The 17763-nt window shown below is 29.7% G+C and overlaps 1 protein-coding gene across 1 annotated transcript in view; it reads left to right on the top strand.

Moving 5' to 3' along the window:
- Positions 1 to 380: 380 nt before the first annotated feature.
- Positions 381 to 17763, top strand: part of LOC107445839 (zinc finger protein 423) — a 301190-nt gene continuing 283807 nt past the window's right edge. The window contains exon 1 of the mRNA XM_043038701.2: positions 381 to 531. Within this exon, the coding sequence (XP_042894635.1) occupies positions 525 to 531 (7 nt within the window). The 5' untranslated portion in view covers positions 381 to 524. The remainder of the gene's footprint in view (positions 532 to 17763) is intronic.

Below are 17763 nucleotides of genomic sequence, written 5' to 3' on the forward strand. Positions count from 1 at the left end.
AAGTTGAAAATATTTGGTCAAGTTGAAAATTTTGCATCACTAGCATAGCTTCACTCAAAACATTTAATTAATTACTTATCTCAGGTTTTGTTGTTGTTGTTGTTGCTGATTTACGTCGCACTAGAGCTGCACAATGGGCTATTGGCGACGGTCTGGGAAACATCCCTGAGGATGATCCGAAGACATGCCATCACAATTTCGGTAGCCCAACGACCTGCACGCGAAGTCAATCACTTTACGGTAGCACAGTTTAACGAGGACCAATACCGCACACCCTCGGTGCCTACGCAGACTGAACCAAGTGGACACCCACCCACACACTGACCGCAGCTGGTGATGCTTGACTTCGGTGATCTGATGGGAACCGTGTCTTAACGATCAGTCCACTGCGGGACTATCTCAGGTGTATGATTATATTGATGGATGCTTGTGTGTGAATCATCGTGGAAATTTTAAGCTGTAATTGAATTAAAAAAAGAAGAATTTTTTTTATTTATCGCCGACATCTTGAATTATGTTTTGCTATGACAGGTAAGCTTTAAATATTATTCAACTATTATCATCGAAGGAATCAAAGAGTTTAAATAATGTGATTTTTTAAGTACTTATTGTACTAACAATCATGAAATATAGAGAAAACTGATAAGCTATTGGAATGAAATTTTGTTCTAAACAATATCTATTGAAAAACAAAATGGAATTTATATTAAGTGCAAGGAATATAAAAATTCAGAATCATATTTGAAAATGTTAAAATTTAGTTATTCCTACTTTTAAGATATTAATAATGTATTCTATAACAATGTTATTTTAAAAATTTCATAAACTATAATTATCTAGTCATAACAACGAATTTTATCACATGGTAATTATAGCATTTTAAGATGAATAAAAATTGAGTGAGGTCTTATAATTACTATATTATTTTTAAATTATTTTAAGGAAGCTTATCTAAATATTTGAAACTTAAAAGAAAACTAAAGTTTTTTCATCTTAGAAACTTTAATGCTAGCTCGTAATTATTTAAAGTACATTTTAATAAAACTAAAGTAATATTTACTTAAAAAGTAAAGTACTAACTAAAGTACATTTTAACAAAACTAACATTTTGTGAAACTTATAATAAACGTTAAATGTAACGTTGATGGTGATTGCTAGAACTTTTGTTTTCGCGAAATATTTGTAAGCTTAAAAATGGTGAACTCTTCTATATTTTTTGTAACTTTGTAGCAACGCTCGTTGTAGCAAGTCGTTTCCACATTTGTTGCAACAGCAAGTTGCAACATGTAACACTTAAAAACCTAAAAAAATTACTTGCTTCAAATTTTTGATAGTTCAGGTAATCAAATGTTGTGTTATAAAAAATCTGGTATAAATTGAGATTAGATCTCAGTAAAATCTTGGGTACTTCAAAATTTTCTATCTACATACTCGTACACAAAACTTAGAGCAAATATCAACTTCACGTTCCAAGTGAAGTTGACGGTTTTCAAAAATGAAACATTTGTGTAAAAAAAAAAGTGATGCAAATTCATTGCAGTAGGCATAAAACTTTCCTCCCAGAGTTTTAGTTCAGATGTATCCCACCAAGTGACGTTTAAGCTCTTTTAACTGCTTTTTTCTTGTTTAGATGTATTCAAATTATTTTTTCCGATAACACGTGATTTTGCCTGATGGTGGACAGTTAAAATACTTTCAATTATTTTACTTTGATTTACCAGTTACCAAGACATCAGCTGATTATATTTTGAACTAAAACCAGAATCGCTAAGAAGAAAAAGTTCTGGCTTTTCACTGAATTTGTTAAAGGAATTGTTTTTGTTTTAACCCTTTCCCTTATTCAATTTTTTAAAAACCGTCAAGCTATTTTGTAACACCTGTATTTAGTTGCACTTGTATTTGGTATTTCTAGGATTAAAATATTAGATTTGATTTACGTTATCGTTCAGAAATTCCACGATTTTTTTTCCGACAAAGCGAAATGTTAATGTAAATTAAAACCCCATCCTTTCACAATTCTTTTTTATTTCTCTTTTATTTTGGAACCTGGACAAGATTATTACACCGATAGATTTCTTTAAACTGAGTTTGCTTGAATAGACACGTCCAGATTTTTATAAAGCAACAATTTTGTAATTTAACTGGAAATGTTAAGTTCTCGCAACGGAGTAAAGCTGCAACACTAACTTTATAAATCAAAATTTGCGACCTTAACACAATCAGAGATTATAATTGTGAAAATTCAGATTAATCTAACATGCGTGACAAAAGTTGCAGGCATAAGGTATTTAAAATTTATGCGTGAAAACTTTTTGTTGTTTAAATTTAAGTTAAATTTCACACAATGGTACTGAAAAATGAAATAAATCCCTCTACAGTTATGCCTGCTATCAAGTAAAAGAAGGAAAAAAAATTACCTTTCGTTCTTTTCGAAATTAAGATTTGACTTTTTATTGAAAATAAGTTATGTTTTAAGGCTACGTTTTAAATACAAGTCTCACCAATTTTGTATGTCAATGTATTTGTTTAATTTTAAAAATCGAAGAAAACTTTGAAAAATAATTTGCAAAGGTTGTATTATCTGCTGTAACATCCTGAAGGGATTCTGTTACTAGAGCTGACTCTATGGGAAATAGGAAAATTTTTGAGACAATTATCTCAAGAAATTGTGAAAACGATTTTTCATTTGATTTAATTATAAACCATTTAATTTGGGAAAAAAGAAATAAAATTTTGTAATTCATCTATTAAATATTCCAAAAATCTAGTATTTTTTGTTTAGTCCTAAATTCAATAGTGCAATAAAAAATGGTAGATATATATATTTTGAAACAACTTTCTGTGATATTTACAAGAAGTTTACATTTTGCTTATAAAATTGGCAATAGCGGTATTTTTCAAAATGAACGTAGTTAAATCCATTTAATAGATGTGATTACGTGATCACAATTTGAACTTATAACTTAGTTATAAGTAACAGTTCACTAAGTAAGCAAGAAACATGAAGTACCGATATAAGGTAATGAGCACTCGTATTAAGATTCAAACTTAAGCCAAACTCTTACTTTGAATCACTGTTTTTTGGAGATCACTCATTTTTAAAAAAACAGCCGTTCCTGAAAAATAAGTGCCACTGGTGTGTACTCTATACAGTTTAAACTCTCTGTTTGTAAACATTAAAGCACAATATATTAATTTAGAAAGGATGAAACCGAAAAAGTAGAAAGATCAGTGTTCACTATTGGCGTTTTTTATGCATTTCGGATCAGTGCAATAGCACTTCCAGTTTGATAAACTGATATGAGTAACTAAAAAAGTGAAGCAATAAATTTCATTTAGATCACCTGACAGATTAGTTCGGTCTAAATTTACTTACAATACTCATTTCAAGATTATTTCTAACGAAACCATTTTGTTAAAGCTATGGGTGCACAGTTCCATTAGAAGCATTGACCAGTAGAATTTAATAAATGAATAAAAAAAATGTCGCCTGGTTAGAATTGACCCCATAATTAGTCTATACTCTTCCTTCAGCATGTAAGCATTTAGTAACATCGTACCTGTCATCCTGTCTCGCTTCTTAAAGATTTTTTTTCTTTCCCCATCGAGCATTGATGTATCATAGGCGCATCATTTGAACTTTTTGAAATGCTTGATGAATGATTGCGATTCTTAACATCAAAGCTCTTGAATGAATTGATAAGTCAATTTGTTATAAATATTCATTAAGTCACCAGCTGTCCCATGGGTGAAAAATTCACTGCCACAGCAGACCTCTTCAACCGAAGACAGGGACTTGATACATCATGAGAAATTACAAATTGGATATAAAGATTTGACAGGGGACAAAGGTAGATTGCCTGGTATTTCTTTTGCACTTTGTTGGTTGTAAAAGGACATTCACATGTTCTTCATTAGCCATAACACAATCACAATTGAAAGATTGTAGCTTCCGGGATTAAAAAATTAGAATTTATAGAAGGTTATGTCATAGTTTTTAACATACTTTTCTAAATTTGTAGAATCTAAATATTTAATGGCTTCATCAATTGTACCTGAGATGAATAACAATAGAAACGCTATTTGAAAAGTTGTAACATGCTAAAGAGGAAAAGATATAGAATGTTTACTTTGATGCCACAGATTTAACACGGGCTGAGTTATTTGACATTTTTAATGAAATTGATTGTTTTGGTTAAATAAGCGAAAACAAGTATGAAAGATTTTTTTTATCCTGATAGATTTTTAGAAATTTTACATTGATTGGATTTGATAATCTGGAATTTATAGATAGCTCATAACTGTTTTTATGATTTATTGTTTATTGCAAAAGGAGATTTACATGATCTTCGTTAGTCATACAATATGAAGATGATTATAGCTTCCGGGAGAATTGAAAAAAATCGGAATTCCTAGAAGGTTATGTCATAGTTTTCACATTTATTTAAAAGTTTTCGAATCAAAATACGAGTTTCTCCATCAATTGTAACCAGGATGATTAAAAATCAAGATGTTTTATTTTTTGTAAAGTTATAACACGCTAAAGCGGAAAAGATATAAAATGTTTATTTTGATGTAGCAGCATTTAACACATGTTGAGTAATTTTAACATTTTAATAAATTTTATTGTTTTGATTAAACAAGTGAAAAAATATCTTAAAGATTTTTATATCTTGATGGATCTTAAGAAATTATTTAATCAATCGGATTTAATAACCTNTTTAATGGCTTCATCAATTGTACCTGAGATGAATAACAATGGGAACGCTATTTGAAAAGTTGTAACATGCTAAAGAGGAAAAGATATAGAATGTTTACTTTGATGCCACAGATTTAACACGGGCTGAGTTATTTGACATTTTTAATGAAATTGATTGTTTTGGTTAAATAAGCGAAAACAAGTATGAAAGATTTTTTTTATCCTGATAGATTTTTAGAAATTTTACATTGATTGGATTTGATAATCTGGAATTTATAGATAGCTCATAACTGTTTTTATGATTTATTGTTTATTGCAAAAGGAGATTTGCATGATCTTCGTTAGTCATACAATATGAAGATGATTGTAGCTTCCGGGAGAATTGAAAAAAAAATTGGAATTCCTAGATGTCATAGTTTTAACATGTATTTAAAAGTTGTCGAATCAAAATACGAGTTTCTCCATCAATTGTAACCAAGATGATTAACAATCAAGATGTTTTACTTTTTGTAAAGTTATAACACGCTAAAGCGGAAAAGATATGAAATGTTTATTTTGATGTAGCAGCATTTAACTCATGTTGAGTAATTTTAACATTTTAATAAATTTTATTGATTTGATTAAACAAGTGAAAAAATATCTTAAAGATTTTTATATCTTTATAGATCTTAAGAAATTATTTAATCGATCGGATTTAATAACCTGCTATTTATAGATTGTTCATAATTCTTTTATGTGTTATTGTTTGTTGAAAAAGAACAATCGCACGAGCTTCGTTAGTGAAAACTCTTATTACAACATGGAGATAATTTTTTCTTTTGGGAGAAGATTTGAGAAAAATTAGATTTTCTAGAAGGTTATGTCATAGAATTTAAAACATTTCTTAAATTTGTTGCGTCAAATACTAGTTTTTCCATCAATTCTAACCAGGATGATTAATAATCAAGTTTTTTTTTGTAAAGTTGTCACTTGCTAAAAAGGAAACGATATAAAATGTTTACTTTGATGTAACAGCCTTAACACACATTAGTAGTTCAACATTTTAATAAGAATTATTGCATTGGTTAAAAGATTGAAAAAAACATGTCTGAACAATTTTTATATTTTGATAATTCGTGAGAAATTGTATTAACTGGATTTAATAATCTGGTATTTATAGATAGTACATAAACTCTTAAGATTTATTGCTCGTTGCGAAAAGACTTTCACCTGATCTTCGTTAATCCTAATGCAATATGAAAATTATTGTTTCCTTCGGGAGAATAACTGAAAATAATTTCTAGAAATTAATTTCTTAATTTTTAACATATACTTTTTTTTTAAAATTTGAGGAACTGAAGCATGATTTTCTTCATCAATTTTAACAAAGATGAATAATAATCCAGATCTTTTGTAAAGTTGTAACACTAAAGAGAAGATTTAAAATATTTACTATGATGCAACAGATTCAACACGAGTTCTATAATTTAACATTTTAATGAAATTGGTTGTTTTGGTTAAAAGAGTGAAGAAAAATGACTAAACAATTTTCATATTTTGATAGATTGTAGACGAATAAACTGGATAGATTGTTGGATAGAAATTATAAATTGATAATCTGATCCCTCGTACTTAGTGAAAACAATTAGGATGCGTTCTTTATTATGAATGTATCAAAATATATTTCTAATGTGTAAGAATACATTAGAAGTATAAAAAAATAAATAATTGAAGATAATATTTTGCTTGAATTAAATTTTTTAAGCGATTTCTTAAATTTTCAATAAACGCGAAATTTAATTCCATTTTTAGTATTTTGCATTAAATCTTTATTTTAATTTGGAAAGAACGATAAAGAAATACAACTATGAAAAAAAAAACTTTTTTTCAAAGCGCTGTAAATAAATTTTCAGTTTCTTACCAAATGAAAAACCGTATTTGGCTGTATACCCTAAAAGGAAAAGAAAAAAAAAACCCTCTTCACTTCTCTTCAACCACAAGAGAAAGCGTTTAAGAGTCATACATATTTCATGAGATATAGCGATTTCTGAAATAGCGGTGAAAAATCTCAGTCTTGGCTCCCCAGGCGGCAAAGGAAGATAGTTCCGGTCTAAAACTGATGTAAGAGGGGAAAATTCTGCTTCATAATGCCAATATTTGGCGCAAAAAAATTTTTTTTTCTTGATTTTTCTGTTCTTTTAAAATGGGTGCCGTTTCTGATGCGTTATACATAAGTGACCGGAGGCGGTAACATCATTATGATTAGGGATTTCGAAATGGGTAACTTTTTGATCGATTTTTCTTCATTGGAGAAGATAAATTGGTGTATGGGTTAGATGAGTACATTTTCTGGGAAATGATTCGAACTCTAGAGACTTTTTGTAAGAGCATAGCCTAAAGACAATATCAGAAATGAATTTTATAATAATTTTACTAATGCAATTTGTGGAACAGTTTTCAAAAGTTAGATTACCATTAAGGAATTTCATGTCTTAAAAATGTGAGATGGGTTAAAAATGTTTAAATATGGAAAACCAAACAAGCACATTTTCTATAATAAATTTACATCCAAATTATAATAGTTAACGTTCTTTAAAGTTATAAATAGCTCAATAACGTTATAAAATTTATTAAATATGCTACTGGCAGAAAAGGAAACCCATCTTGTATGCAATATCCTAAATCCACCTGCAAAGCAAGAAATTGTTTAATTTTGCTAACTCAGACTAGGCATTGATTAACAGGCAAAGTAAGAATTATGGTTATATCACATTTCTAATTTGTATGATTATGATTTATTATTATTATTAGTTGAAAATAATTTATTTGTGCAAACAGTAAGATATTTATCTTAAGTGTATTGGGACAAACTAGCCCTCGTTAGTGACTTTTTGATGGAGCTAACCAGCATTTACGTTACACGAAGAGGAAAATCACGAAAATCTTCCACAGTTAGCCCGATGGCAAGGAGATTCTAATCTATGATCTTTCTACAACTGACGATACTTTGCGCCAGCACTGTGGTCTGTGCGAGCTGGAAGCAGAATTCGTATCAATCAGCCATTGCTGGAATTCGAATTCCCATTGGAAGATTGATTTATTGATGTGGCTCTTTAATATATACAATAAAATTATAATTCTATAATAAATTATAGCAAAAATTAGGTGTCTTAAATGAATATGGTTAAATCTTCAGTGATATGCGGGTTTTGTTATTCTGGAATTTATTTATTTTATTTTGTTCTCATAATATAAAACATTTCTTTAAAAACATATGTTCATCCAAATCTACAACAACATCCGACTTTTTAATAGCCTAAAGTGAGAAAATTTCTTATTGATACGATTTCCAAAATTCAATATTGTTTGAGTAGTATGGCGTTTTTAGATTTCGTCAAAATCCCTGAAGCTAACAAAGTTATTTTTTAAAAATTTTCAATAAGTCTTCGCCAGCCAGAGTTTCCAATGTGCCAAATCATGGCACTCAAGTTACGGGTTGGCCGTCCATGATTTGCTAAATCACTCTAAAATCTTTTAAAACATAATTATAAAATGAAAAATACTCTAATTACGCCGTCGAAGCTAATGTTTTTATGAAATAAATTAAAATTTTGATTAGTCTCTTTTAAACTGCTTGACATAGCACAAAATATTACAATTAAACAAATAAATATTTAGGCGGGTTTTTGAAAGTTAATTAAATTGTTTTTTAAGTATAATTATTTTCTACAAAAACAATGATCTGCTCAGCTGAAAAACTAATAAAAGCAGAAACAATTTAGAGCATCAAGGATCATTAGCGTGATTTCAAGATATTTTCAGGTAAACAATAGCGCAAAGCTAACATTGATGATATTTATGGCGTTGTTTTTCCAATCAACAATATAACCATTGACAGCAAACAGCCGCCATCTCACGAATCTTCTGTTGTCCATACACGTTGCGTTTGATCATAAATTCCAATTGAACATGAAAACAATCGACGGGGAAACTTCTTTTCAGAATTCAAGACGTCTGTAACAAATGGTAGCCAGCTCATTAGAACCCTGCTGATCATTGAAATAATATACGGCAACATACGTACACAAGGACAAGAGGAAGTCTACTTGTCATCATTCACGTTCTAAAAAAACCCAAAGAGTGAGGCATCGTTCTTTTAAACTAAAGTGGTGCAAGGAATATGATAAACTTTATCGGGCAACCGATGAGAATCTGATGAATGTCGAATCGTTAGGTAAATATTCCTGTACATAGCAGCAAATGCATACAAATTGTTTGGTAGATCTCCCTATTTATTATGTCTAACGGGGAAAGGCAAATTGTTTGGTAGATGTAAATATTACGCTTATTACGTCCAACGGATATAGGCAAATTGTTTGTTGAATTTGTTGCTTGTTGCAACGAATGGATATTGTTTGGAGAATTTTGTGCTTTGAGAATTTTGTGCCTTATTACTTGAAATAGATATTGCCTGGTAAATTTTGTCCGGTTATTGCATCTAATATAAAAGTGTGCTAGTTTGAAAATTCTTCTTGTTCATTACATCTAATGGATGTATGTACATTGTTCCGCACATTTCCCGTTTATTACATTAAATAGGCATAAAGAAATTGTTTGAAAAATTTGTCTCTTTATTGGATTTGAGAGATGTATATATGCTTGAAATTCATTTAATAAATTTGAGCATGAATAATAAGTGAAATCTAATGAGGAATTTGTCCATATATTATATTTAATGTTTGGAGAATTTGGCAGCTTATTACCCTTAAAGGATATTAAGAAATTGCATAGTAAACTATCCCATTTATCATTCAATGGATATGGAAAAAAAACTGCTTTTCTCAAATTTACAGACGGTCTGTAATTATCTGACAAATTTATATCAAATTTGCAGATTATTGTGAAAAATCTAGAAATTATTTTCATTTTGAATGAAATCGCATCTCTGTCAACTGACATGATCTAATCTTCGTAACTTGAAGACCTGATTCTTTTGCTTCTTTTTTACAAATCTGTATTTAGTGAACTCTTTTGGCTAAAATATTCATTTCAAATCATCTAAATGTTTTTCCCTCTCACTTATCTTACATTTTCATGCTAAAAAAGAGACTAAAAATTAGCATTAGAGTTATTAGCGTAAATGATAAGAAAATTGAAGGTTCCAGGCAATAACAATGCAAGTAATGACAATCAAATATCATAGTTTGGTGAGGAACAACTTAAGTTTATCAAATTAAAATGTTCGTATCGTTCTTCCCGTACACACACTATTTACGACGCATTTTTTTACTTATTTCCAATACCCACCTGTGTTAACTTTTCATCAATACAGCCGCCTCAAGGGCAGATTTGTTGGCCACTCTTTCAGGGGCACCATATTAGGTGGGCCAACGTTGCTCCTACAGTAAGGACAGATAATACAGAGAATGAAAGAACATCCATGCCTTCCCCGGAATTCAAACCCAGAACCTTTCTGATGCAAGGCCAGTTCCTTGACCCGTACACAGTCCGGTCGGCTGTATTTACTGATTTTACAGTCATACTCACTTCTAGCAATAATCGATTCAACTATTTTGAAGGAAAAAAATGGTAATAATATGAAAAAATAAAATGAATGTATTGCACCAAGCATCAAAATTGGATAGAGTTAATAAAAAAGTAATACGAAGTACTCAGTTATTCGAATTAATCTATCCATCTAAGACCCAGTGTTTAATACGCTGGACAATATTTGGTTGGACAATTTTATCACTAAAAATATTATGAGGTTTGTTTTTCTATTTATGTACCTAAAAGCTCGTTTTTCACAAATTATAATTTTATTTAAAAACTAGCTGAATACCCATTCGCCGTACGGAGTGAGAAAAGTCAAAACTATCAATAAATCAGTACTGAACAACAGTACGAAATCAAGTACAAAATTGAAAGACATGATGTACAGACACAATTATTGATCAACCTAGAATAATTCTAATATTTTTATTATTTTTTGTTCTTGCCTGTGACTTTACGTTATTAGATAAAGCAAAGCACGTTTTCAGTTGTCCATCCCATCGAAATAACGATTTCCTGTAATCAGTATCTTTCGGAATGATATTATTGCTTGAAGCCTACTCACTATGGTTAAAATTTACCAAAGTTAAGCGATTTTCTCAAGTATTAAGCCTTTTCGGAAACCGGTAAAACAAATCTTTCCACATTATCTATGCTATAACTGCAGAGTATTACTGCAATTTTAATTGGTAACGAATATACTAATTTTACCTAAATTAGTATGTTTGGTGTATATCATTTAGTACATATAATTACCATGAACAAAAAGCCTGCAAATTAAGCACCACTTTCTTATTGTTCTCCAAATGAGCACCATTTCTCCATTAATTTTGCTTATCAGTACATATCATAATTTTTACTTCTGTTAGTTACCTATTACTAAAACGAATTAAGCATCATTGATTTCAATAGTTCATCATTCACCATCACTGGCAATTTTTTTTGTTTTACCTAAATGAATTAGAAAAATTACTTCATCAGTTTTGCATTTTAGTAAATAACTTATTGTTATTGTTTAATTAGTAAGGATTACCATGCTTAATTAAGCATCACTGTTTTCTATAATATCATGGCTATTTTTTACTATTCTCCTTAACAAATTGGTACCATTTCTGCATTAATTTTGATATTTAGAACATAGTTTATTTTTTTATTTAAATTAGTACCTCTGCCAAAACTAGTTAGGGATTATAGGCCTCAAATATAGTATGGCGAGTGATTGTAATAAATTAGTAACATTTCTCCATTAATTTTTCTCTTTAGTACGTAGCTTTTTTTTATTTCTAGTACCTTTTATCAAAATTGATCAAGCATTATTGGCGTCAATATTAGCATGGTGATTTTGTAACTTTTCTTCTAAACGATTTAGTACTATTTCTCTATTGAATTTGCTTCTCAGTAAATAACTTAGTTTTAATTTTAAATACCATCGACTTTAAATTATTTAGTCTTATAGAAATACGTTTAAATAAATTTAAATGCATAATTAAATATGAAAAAAAATTAGCAAGTGGTTTCATATTACTTAAGAAATGTTGATTTGGTGACGTAGTCTGTGACACCACACTTACGTTGATCATTGAGTTAACGAGTAAAAAATAATGAAATATCTAAGAATGTGCAATAAACTCCTTTTTTGATAGCTGAGAGCTATAAGCAAGTAGATATCGCTGATGCTATCGTTAAAATCGTTTGCAGTTTCATTTAAATCAATGGCGTTAGCTCTAGACCAATGAAAAAATTCAATTTTCTTAATGTCACTACTGAACGATATAATTAAAATTTTTGAATTTTTTTACTAAAATTACCTTTTTTACGCACTGTCCAAATTTCAGGACTATAGATCAAAGGGTTCTGGAGTTAATAAAAGAGACACACTAAAAAAACTTTTTATTCTATTTTCATGGATTATAAGAAATGTAAAAATTTGAATCGCGTAGCAGTTTGAACAGTTAAACGGCATACAAAGAGCTTATTATTCGAGTCTAATGGATTCTGTTTCATGACCAAAATATCAAGAAATACACTGCAAAAATATCTTAAAATTATATAAAAAGTCAAAATGTTATATTTTTATTTATTTTAATTTTGTGCAATATTTTTTATGTAATAAAATAAGTTAATTAACTTTAATGTATTTTTTTTAAATTTTTTTTCTTATCATTTATGAGTTTAACTTTCTTCTGAGATACATATTTTATCTAAAAAATCGCATTTTCTGGTAATAATTAAAATTTTCAGGTGGATATGCAAAAAATGCGACATGTCATAGTTTTACGGGTGCCATAATTTTACGGATGTCATAATACAACTCAGGGAACAAATTGTATATCACATTTTCTTACAGCAAAAAAAGAGGCGATGTTTTATATTTAACAAAATGAATTTTATTCCATTAAAATCTTAACAAAGCAACGAAGTTAATAGATGCTTAATTTTACCTCTCCATTTTCCAAAATTGCACCACTTTTCCCGAAATTGGCTAACTTTATCGAGAGTATTGGCGAAGCAAACATTTTAACAAACGATTTTTCTTCTTCAACCAATGATCTCTCCTTAAGGCTACTACATTTCTCTTTTTAACTCGGCAAAATATTTCTTTTATTTTTTGGCATCATTCAGTTCGCGCGTGTTATTTCAGAAGAACGATGAACGAACAAAAGAAGTTTTCATTGTCTGTTGATTTTCTGAGAAGGTTTGTTCAAAACGACCCAAGAACCAGGGTGAAAGGTGGATTCTTTTTTTTTTCCCCTTTTCATTTTATTTCTGTCTTCAGTTTAAAAAGAATTTAAAGAAAATAAAATAATGAAGATGGGTTTTTTTCCCACCAGAGGGCTTTAGACTGATTTTGTTTTGAAAAAGAACAGAAAAATAAAATTAAAGCTCAGAGTGCAATTATTCGCTGCCAAAATCTCAGACATGAGCCATAAAGATGAAGATTTTGGGTGCTGTTTTATTTCCTGGTCGGCCTTTTGTTTGTTGACAGCAAATTAAATAAAACTCGTACGATTTGAATGTTAGGCCGCTTTAACTTCAATTTCTTTATAAATTGAACTTGCAAGAAAATACATATTTAAAGTTGATGTCTTCTTTGTTTGTGATGTTGTCAAATTCTCAGAAGTTTGGGTTTGTGCTAGGGATTTTAACCTTCTCAAATGACAGGGAAACAATAAAATATAAATAAATAATGTCAAAAATGAATTACTTATTTGCAAATCATTTCCTTTCAGCCAGAGTTTAAGGAAAATTTTTAATACTATCTAATGTCGTAATAAGGATAAATTGGGTAAGTCAATATAGCTAATATTTGAATACATACTTAGGTTACACGTGTTTTTTGTTTATCAGGGTTTTAGGTATTTTGTTTAGTGTTTGTAAAAATGAATAAATTATCTTTAATTAATTAAATAAGACACATTGCTAAAATTAGATTTTCATCACTTTCTGAGCATATTATCCCCTGGAAATCATTATTACTACTTTTTCTATGCATTGTACGTCATTGTTGGAAATTCATTGTATTTTTTACATATCAGTGCTAATTTTTGAATATTATTGTAATAGTCATTGTTGGAAAGTTATTGTTGCTTTTTGTACTTAGGGGCCGTTCAAAAAGTACGTACATCCCGAAGGGGGGGAGGGGATTTGCTATTTTATTCGGTTTTGTACGATGGGGAGGGGTGGAGATATTATACAAAGTACGTACATTGTAAGCATATACCAAATTTAAATTTGGTTTTTTCCTACACACTCCTTGAATAAATATTTAATTTTATTTAAAACATAATTATTTTAATTTTTATGAAAAAGGGGGGTAGACTTATAAAATGTACGTACTCTAAGGGGGGGGGAGTAAGAACTTATGTACGGTAATATACGAAGGGGGGGAGGGGGTTAAATTTTCTCCATTTTTGTGTACGTACTTTTTGAACGGCCCCTTATGGAGAGGGTTATTATTACTATTTTTTGCTCCGATTTTTACCGAAAAGTCATTGTTTCATCTTTATTTTTCATGAATTATTTTTCAGAAAACTCAAACTTCATCTTATTCCACTATTGTTGGAATGATAGACCATAAAAAACTTTATTGCTGGAAAAAAACATTGTTAATTTTTTATGCATTTCATTGCTGTAAAGACAGTATTACTTTCTTATGCGTATCATGGCTAAAACTTCGAAACTATTTTTTATGCCTAAATTAATAGCAAATTATTCTTACGTCTATATTTTTGACGAATGGTTTTTCCGAAAAAGTTGAACTTCGTTTTACTCCACTATTAATGGAATGAGTAAATCCTTCGCAAGAATTTCCAAACCGTCTTGAGAGTTCTCCTTCGTTCCAATGCAACCTAACTGGTGTACCTTTTTTTTGATATATAGTTTCTACGATCACGAAGAACTCTAAAAATATTTTTTCTCTTTTTCTTTGTTTATTGTTAAATTTAGGTAACAAAAATTTTTTTTATATAAAAAAATTATATGTTCCCGGAGAGTTTTGAGGACGAATATTTGATTTTGGGAACATTTTTTGCCCTCAAAGAGTATAAAAGTTTTATTGTAGAAAGTTTTTTACTGTCAAGATTTGAAGATGTCTGGTCACCTCAATTTTGCTCATAGAGTCAATAAATTTAAGTTTCCCTAAAGCAATCAGTTAGCAAAAGTTTGACTTAATTTTTTTTAAAGAAGAAAGTGTAAGTAAATGCAGAATTAAAATTAATTTTCTGTTGCGTTCATCAACCTTCCTGGTAAATTTCTCAAAGTTATGAAAAAGAAACCTGTCTGTAACCTAATATTATTTCTGTACTTTCATAAATCAGTTAGATAACAACATATTTCATGTAACATATTAATGTAACATATTACATGTAACATATAACATATTAATGAGAAAACAACATATTACATTTTTTAACCCGAAAATTAGAATGCATTTAACTTTAATTTTTTTGAATGAAAATTAGAATGTCAATTACCTTTTAGTCCTATTCCTATTATTTGTCCTATTTTTTTTTAAGTATGTAAGCTACTTTTAAAAATTAAAAATACTGGAAAACACAATATTCAATAAATATTCAAGCATCAATCAAAAGGAAATTGAACAAAACTCAAAACAGGAACTGTGTGGTAAACGAATGAGGAAATTAGTAAGGTATTACTAATTAATCATTAAATGAGGTTCTGAATTTAAAAAAAAGTTATGGCTCTTATATATGTCCTTTTGTTTGAACACTTCGAGTTTTATCTAATATTAAGTCTTCCATTCGCATCCGGGACTTATTCACCCTCAGACATGAGAAAATACCAATACAGCAAAAACAATTCAGAAATACAAACAATAAACCCACTCGACTTTAATCAAACAGAGTTGTACTTCAAATAAAACTAAATTACAAGTTATCAATTGCGTTAGTAACTCTATCTTTGCTGGACCCAATGTCTTGCCTTAGCTATGCGGAACTTTAAAGGTTAAAGAACTTGAAGTAACAATCTGGAAATATATCAATCGGTTTATCTCAATGGTCAAGATTTTTATTTTTAATTTTCACTGCAAAGTGAGGAGGGGAAAGAGAAAACCATAATAAACAAAACCCAAAATAGTCTCTATATCTTTGTCAGAAGCCAGCCACTGGAGGTACAGAGCTACAAGCAGACACTCTAATCATACGGTGTGCTGTTGCCACACCTCGTCAGTTTTGTGTGTGAAGTTCGGCATTGGAGAATTCTCTTCCCGAATTTATAGTTCCAGACAATCCCTGATTATCACGCAGTCTCATCAGTGGGTAGATAAAGACATAGAGACCTTGGGGGACGTTTAGAGTTCGTGCTTGATCTCTTAAACGGACGCTCGCCAAGACCCGAAAAGATTTAATCGCCATCTTAGGCCTCTTTTGATTTTGAAGATTAGGCAAAATAGGTTGTGGAAATGTTTATGTTTGTTGGGTTTATTTAAAGTCAAAAGTGTTATGAAAACAAACTGTGACTAAGAGTACGCAGAAGTTTGCAAACTGCATGTTTCATAATTGGGATTTTCGCAGTTTTTATCAAGGTTATTCAACCAACGAGTTCCAAGTTTTGGATATATTTATTATGGACATGATTCCTTTAAAATAATTAAGATTTTCTTTAGTTTGTAAATTTGGAATATGCTTGAAATTTTTATCCGAAATTATTTGGGCTCTGTTAAGTCTATGATTTCTATCTCCCTTTGCTAGCATGTAGGTAATGTTAGCTATTTGCTAGCAAGCAGGAAGGAGCAGAGAACTAAATGGTACTTTAAAAACAAAAGGGAATGGAAGGTCTAAATCGAAACGTAATATTGCGTCAGAAACAAGCAACACAAAACACTATATCGCGTAATATTACGACAAAAATATGCAATGCAATGGGTTAGTTATGCAATGCTAATAAAAATTAGTTTTTATGCTATGTTCTCTTTTATTTTAGAAAATTTCAGTCAGTATTTTCAGTCTATCACTAATTATCACAAAATCTTGTCCGTGCACTGTGGGCCAGAAGTCAAAAATTAAATTTTCAACTAAAATATATATGTAGGCAGTTTTTATATAGCCCAAATCAAGTATTCATAATCATTCCAAACATTATAATTTACTTTTTGGGCCGACGAGAGTACAAAGTAATGAAAAATACGTTAAAATTTTTTTTTCAAATGTAACTTTTAAATTTTTATTTCAGGAATATATATAGGAATTTCACCTTACTGTTACATTTTTATCAGAGTAATTAGTCTGAAATTATAGTACAATTTTTAAATTTGTTGGATTAGTTAGTACTCTTGGCAATCTTATCATTTGACATTTTACAATGTTTGAATGACTTTCGAAACTTATTTCCAATAAGTTCCACGAGGCAATTAGCTTAACTTTTTTTTTGTTGCGTTTGATGTTTCTTGTTTCGAAAAACCCTGCCCCATTTTGCCCGTATTGCAAAGGTGGATTAAATATACCGAAAAACAAAAATTATGTTTTTTTTAAAGTTTTCGCGTTATTTTGTAATATTACTTCGGAAATATAACTTGCTTTTCATTTTTAATATAAAATTACGAAAATTATTATATTTTCATTGCTATATTTAATTTTTTAAGCGTACTATATTATTATTTCTATTTTTGCTCGTCATATTTCAGCAGCCATTTTGTTTGTTTTTTGGTATTTTAAAATTTCAACTATGAATTCAATTTACCTGCACACAAAAAACCCCAAATTTTTAAACAAATTTTTTAGAAATACTAATTTTGGTCACGAAACATTGGATGCTGCCCACTGTGCCGTGGTATTGGTAAAGACAGTGAATCTTTTTGGTTGAGGAAATCATAAAGTTTGTTCGCAATCTTTAAAGGTAGGCTCGACAAGAGATGGAGCAATTTAATCGCTATCTTATGGTTTTTTTTTGGTAAGGTTAAATTGTTTGTAAAATGTTCATATTTCTTTCGTTTTTAAATAAATGTTTCGACGACTCAATGGTAAATAAGAGTGTTTAAACAAGTAAGCAAACAACGCGTTTTAAAGTTTCCG

Source organism: Parasteatoda tepidariorum, chromosome 10 (assembly GCF_043381705.1).
Source record: "Parasteatoda tepidariorum isolate YZ-2023 chromosome 10, CAS_Ptep_4.0, whole genome shotgun sequence".
Taxonomy (NCBI): Eukaryota; Metazoa; Arthropoda; class Arachnida; order Araneae; family Theridiidae; genus Parasteatoda; species Parasteatoda tepidariorum.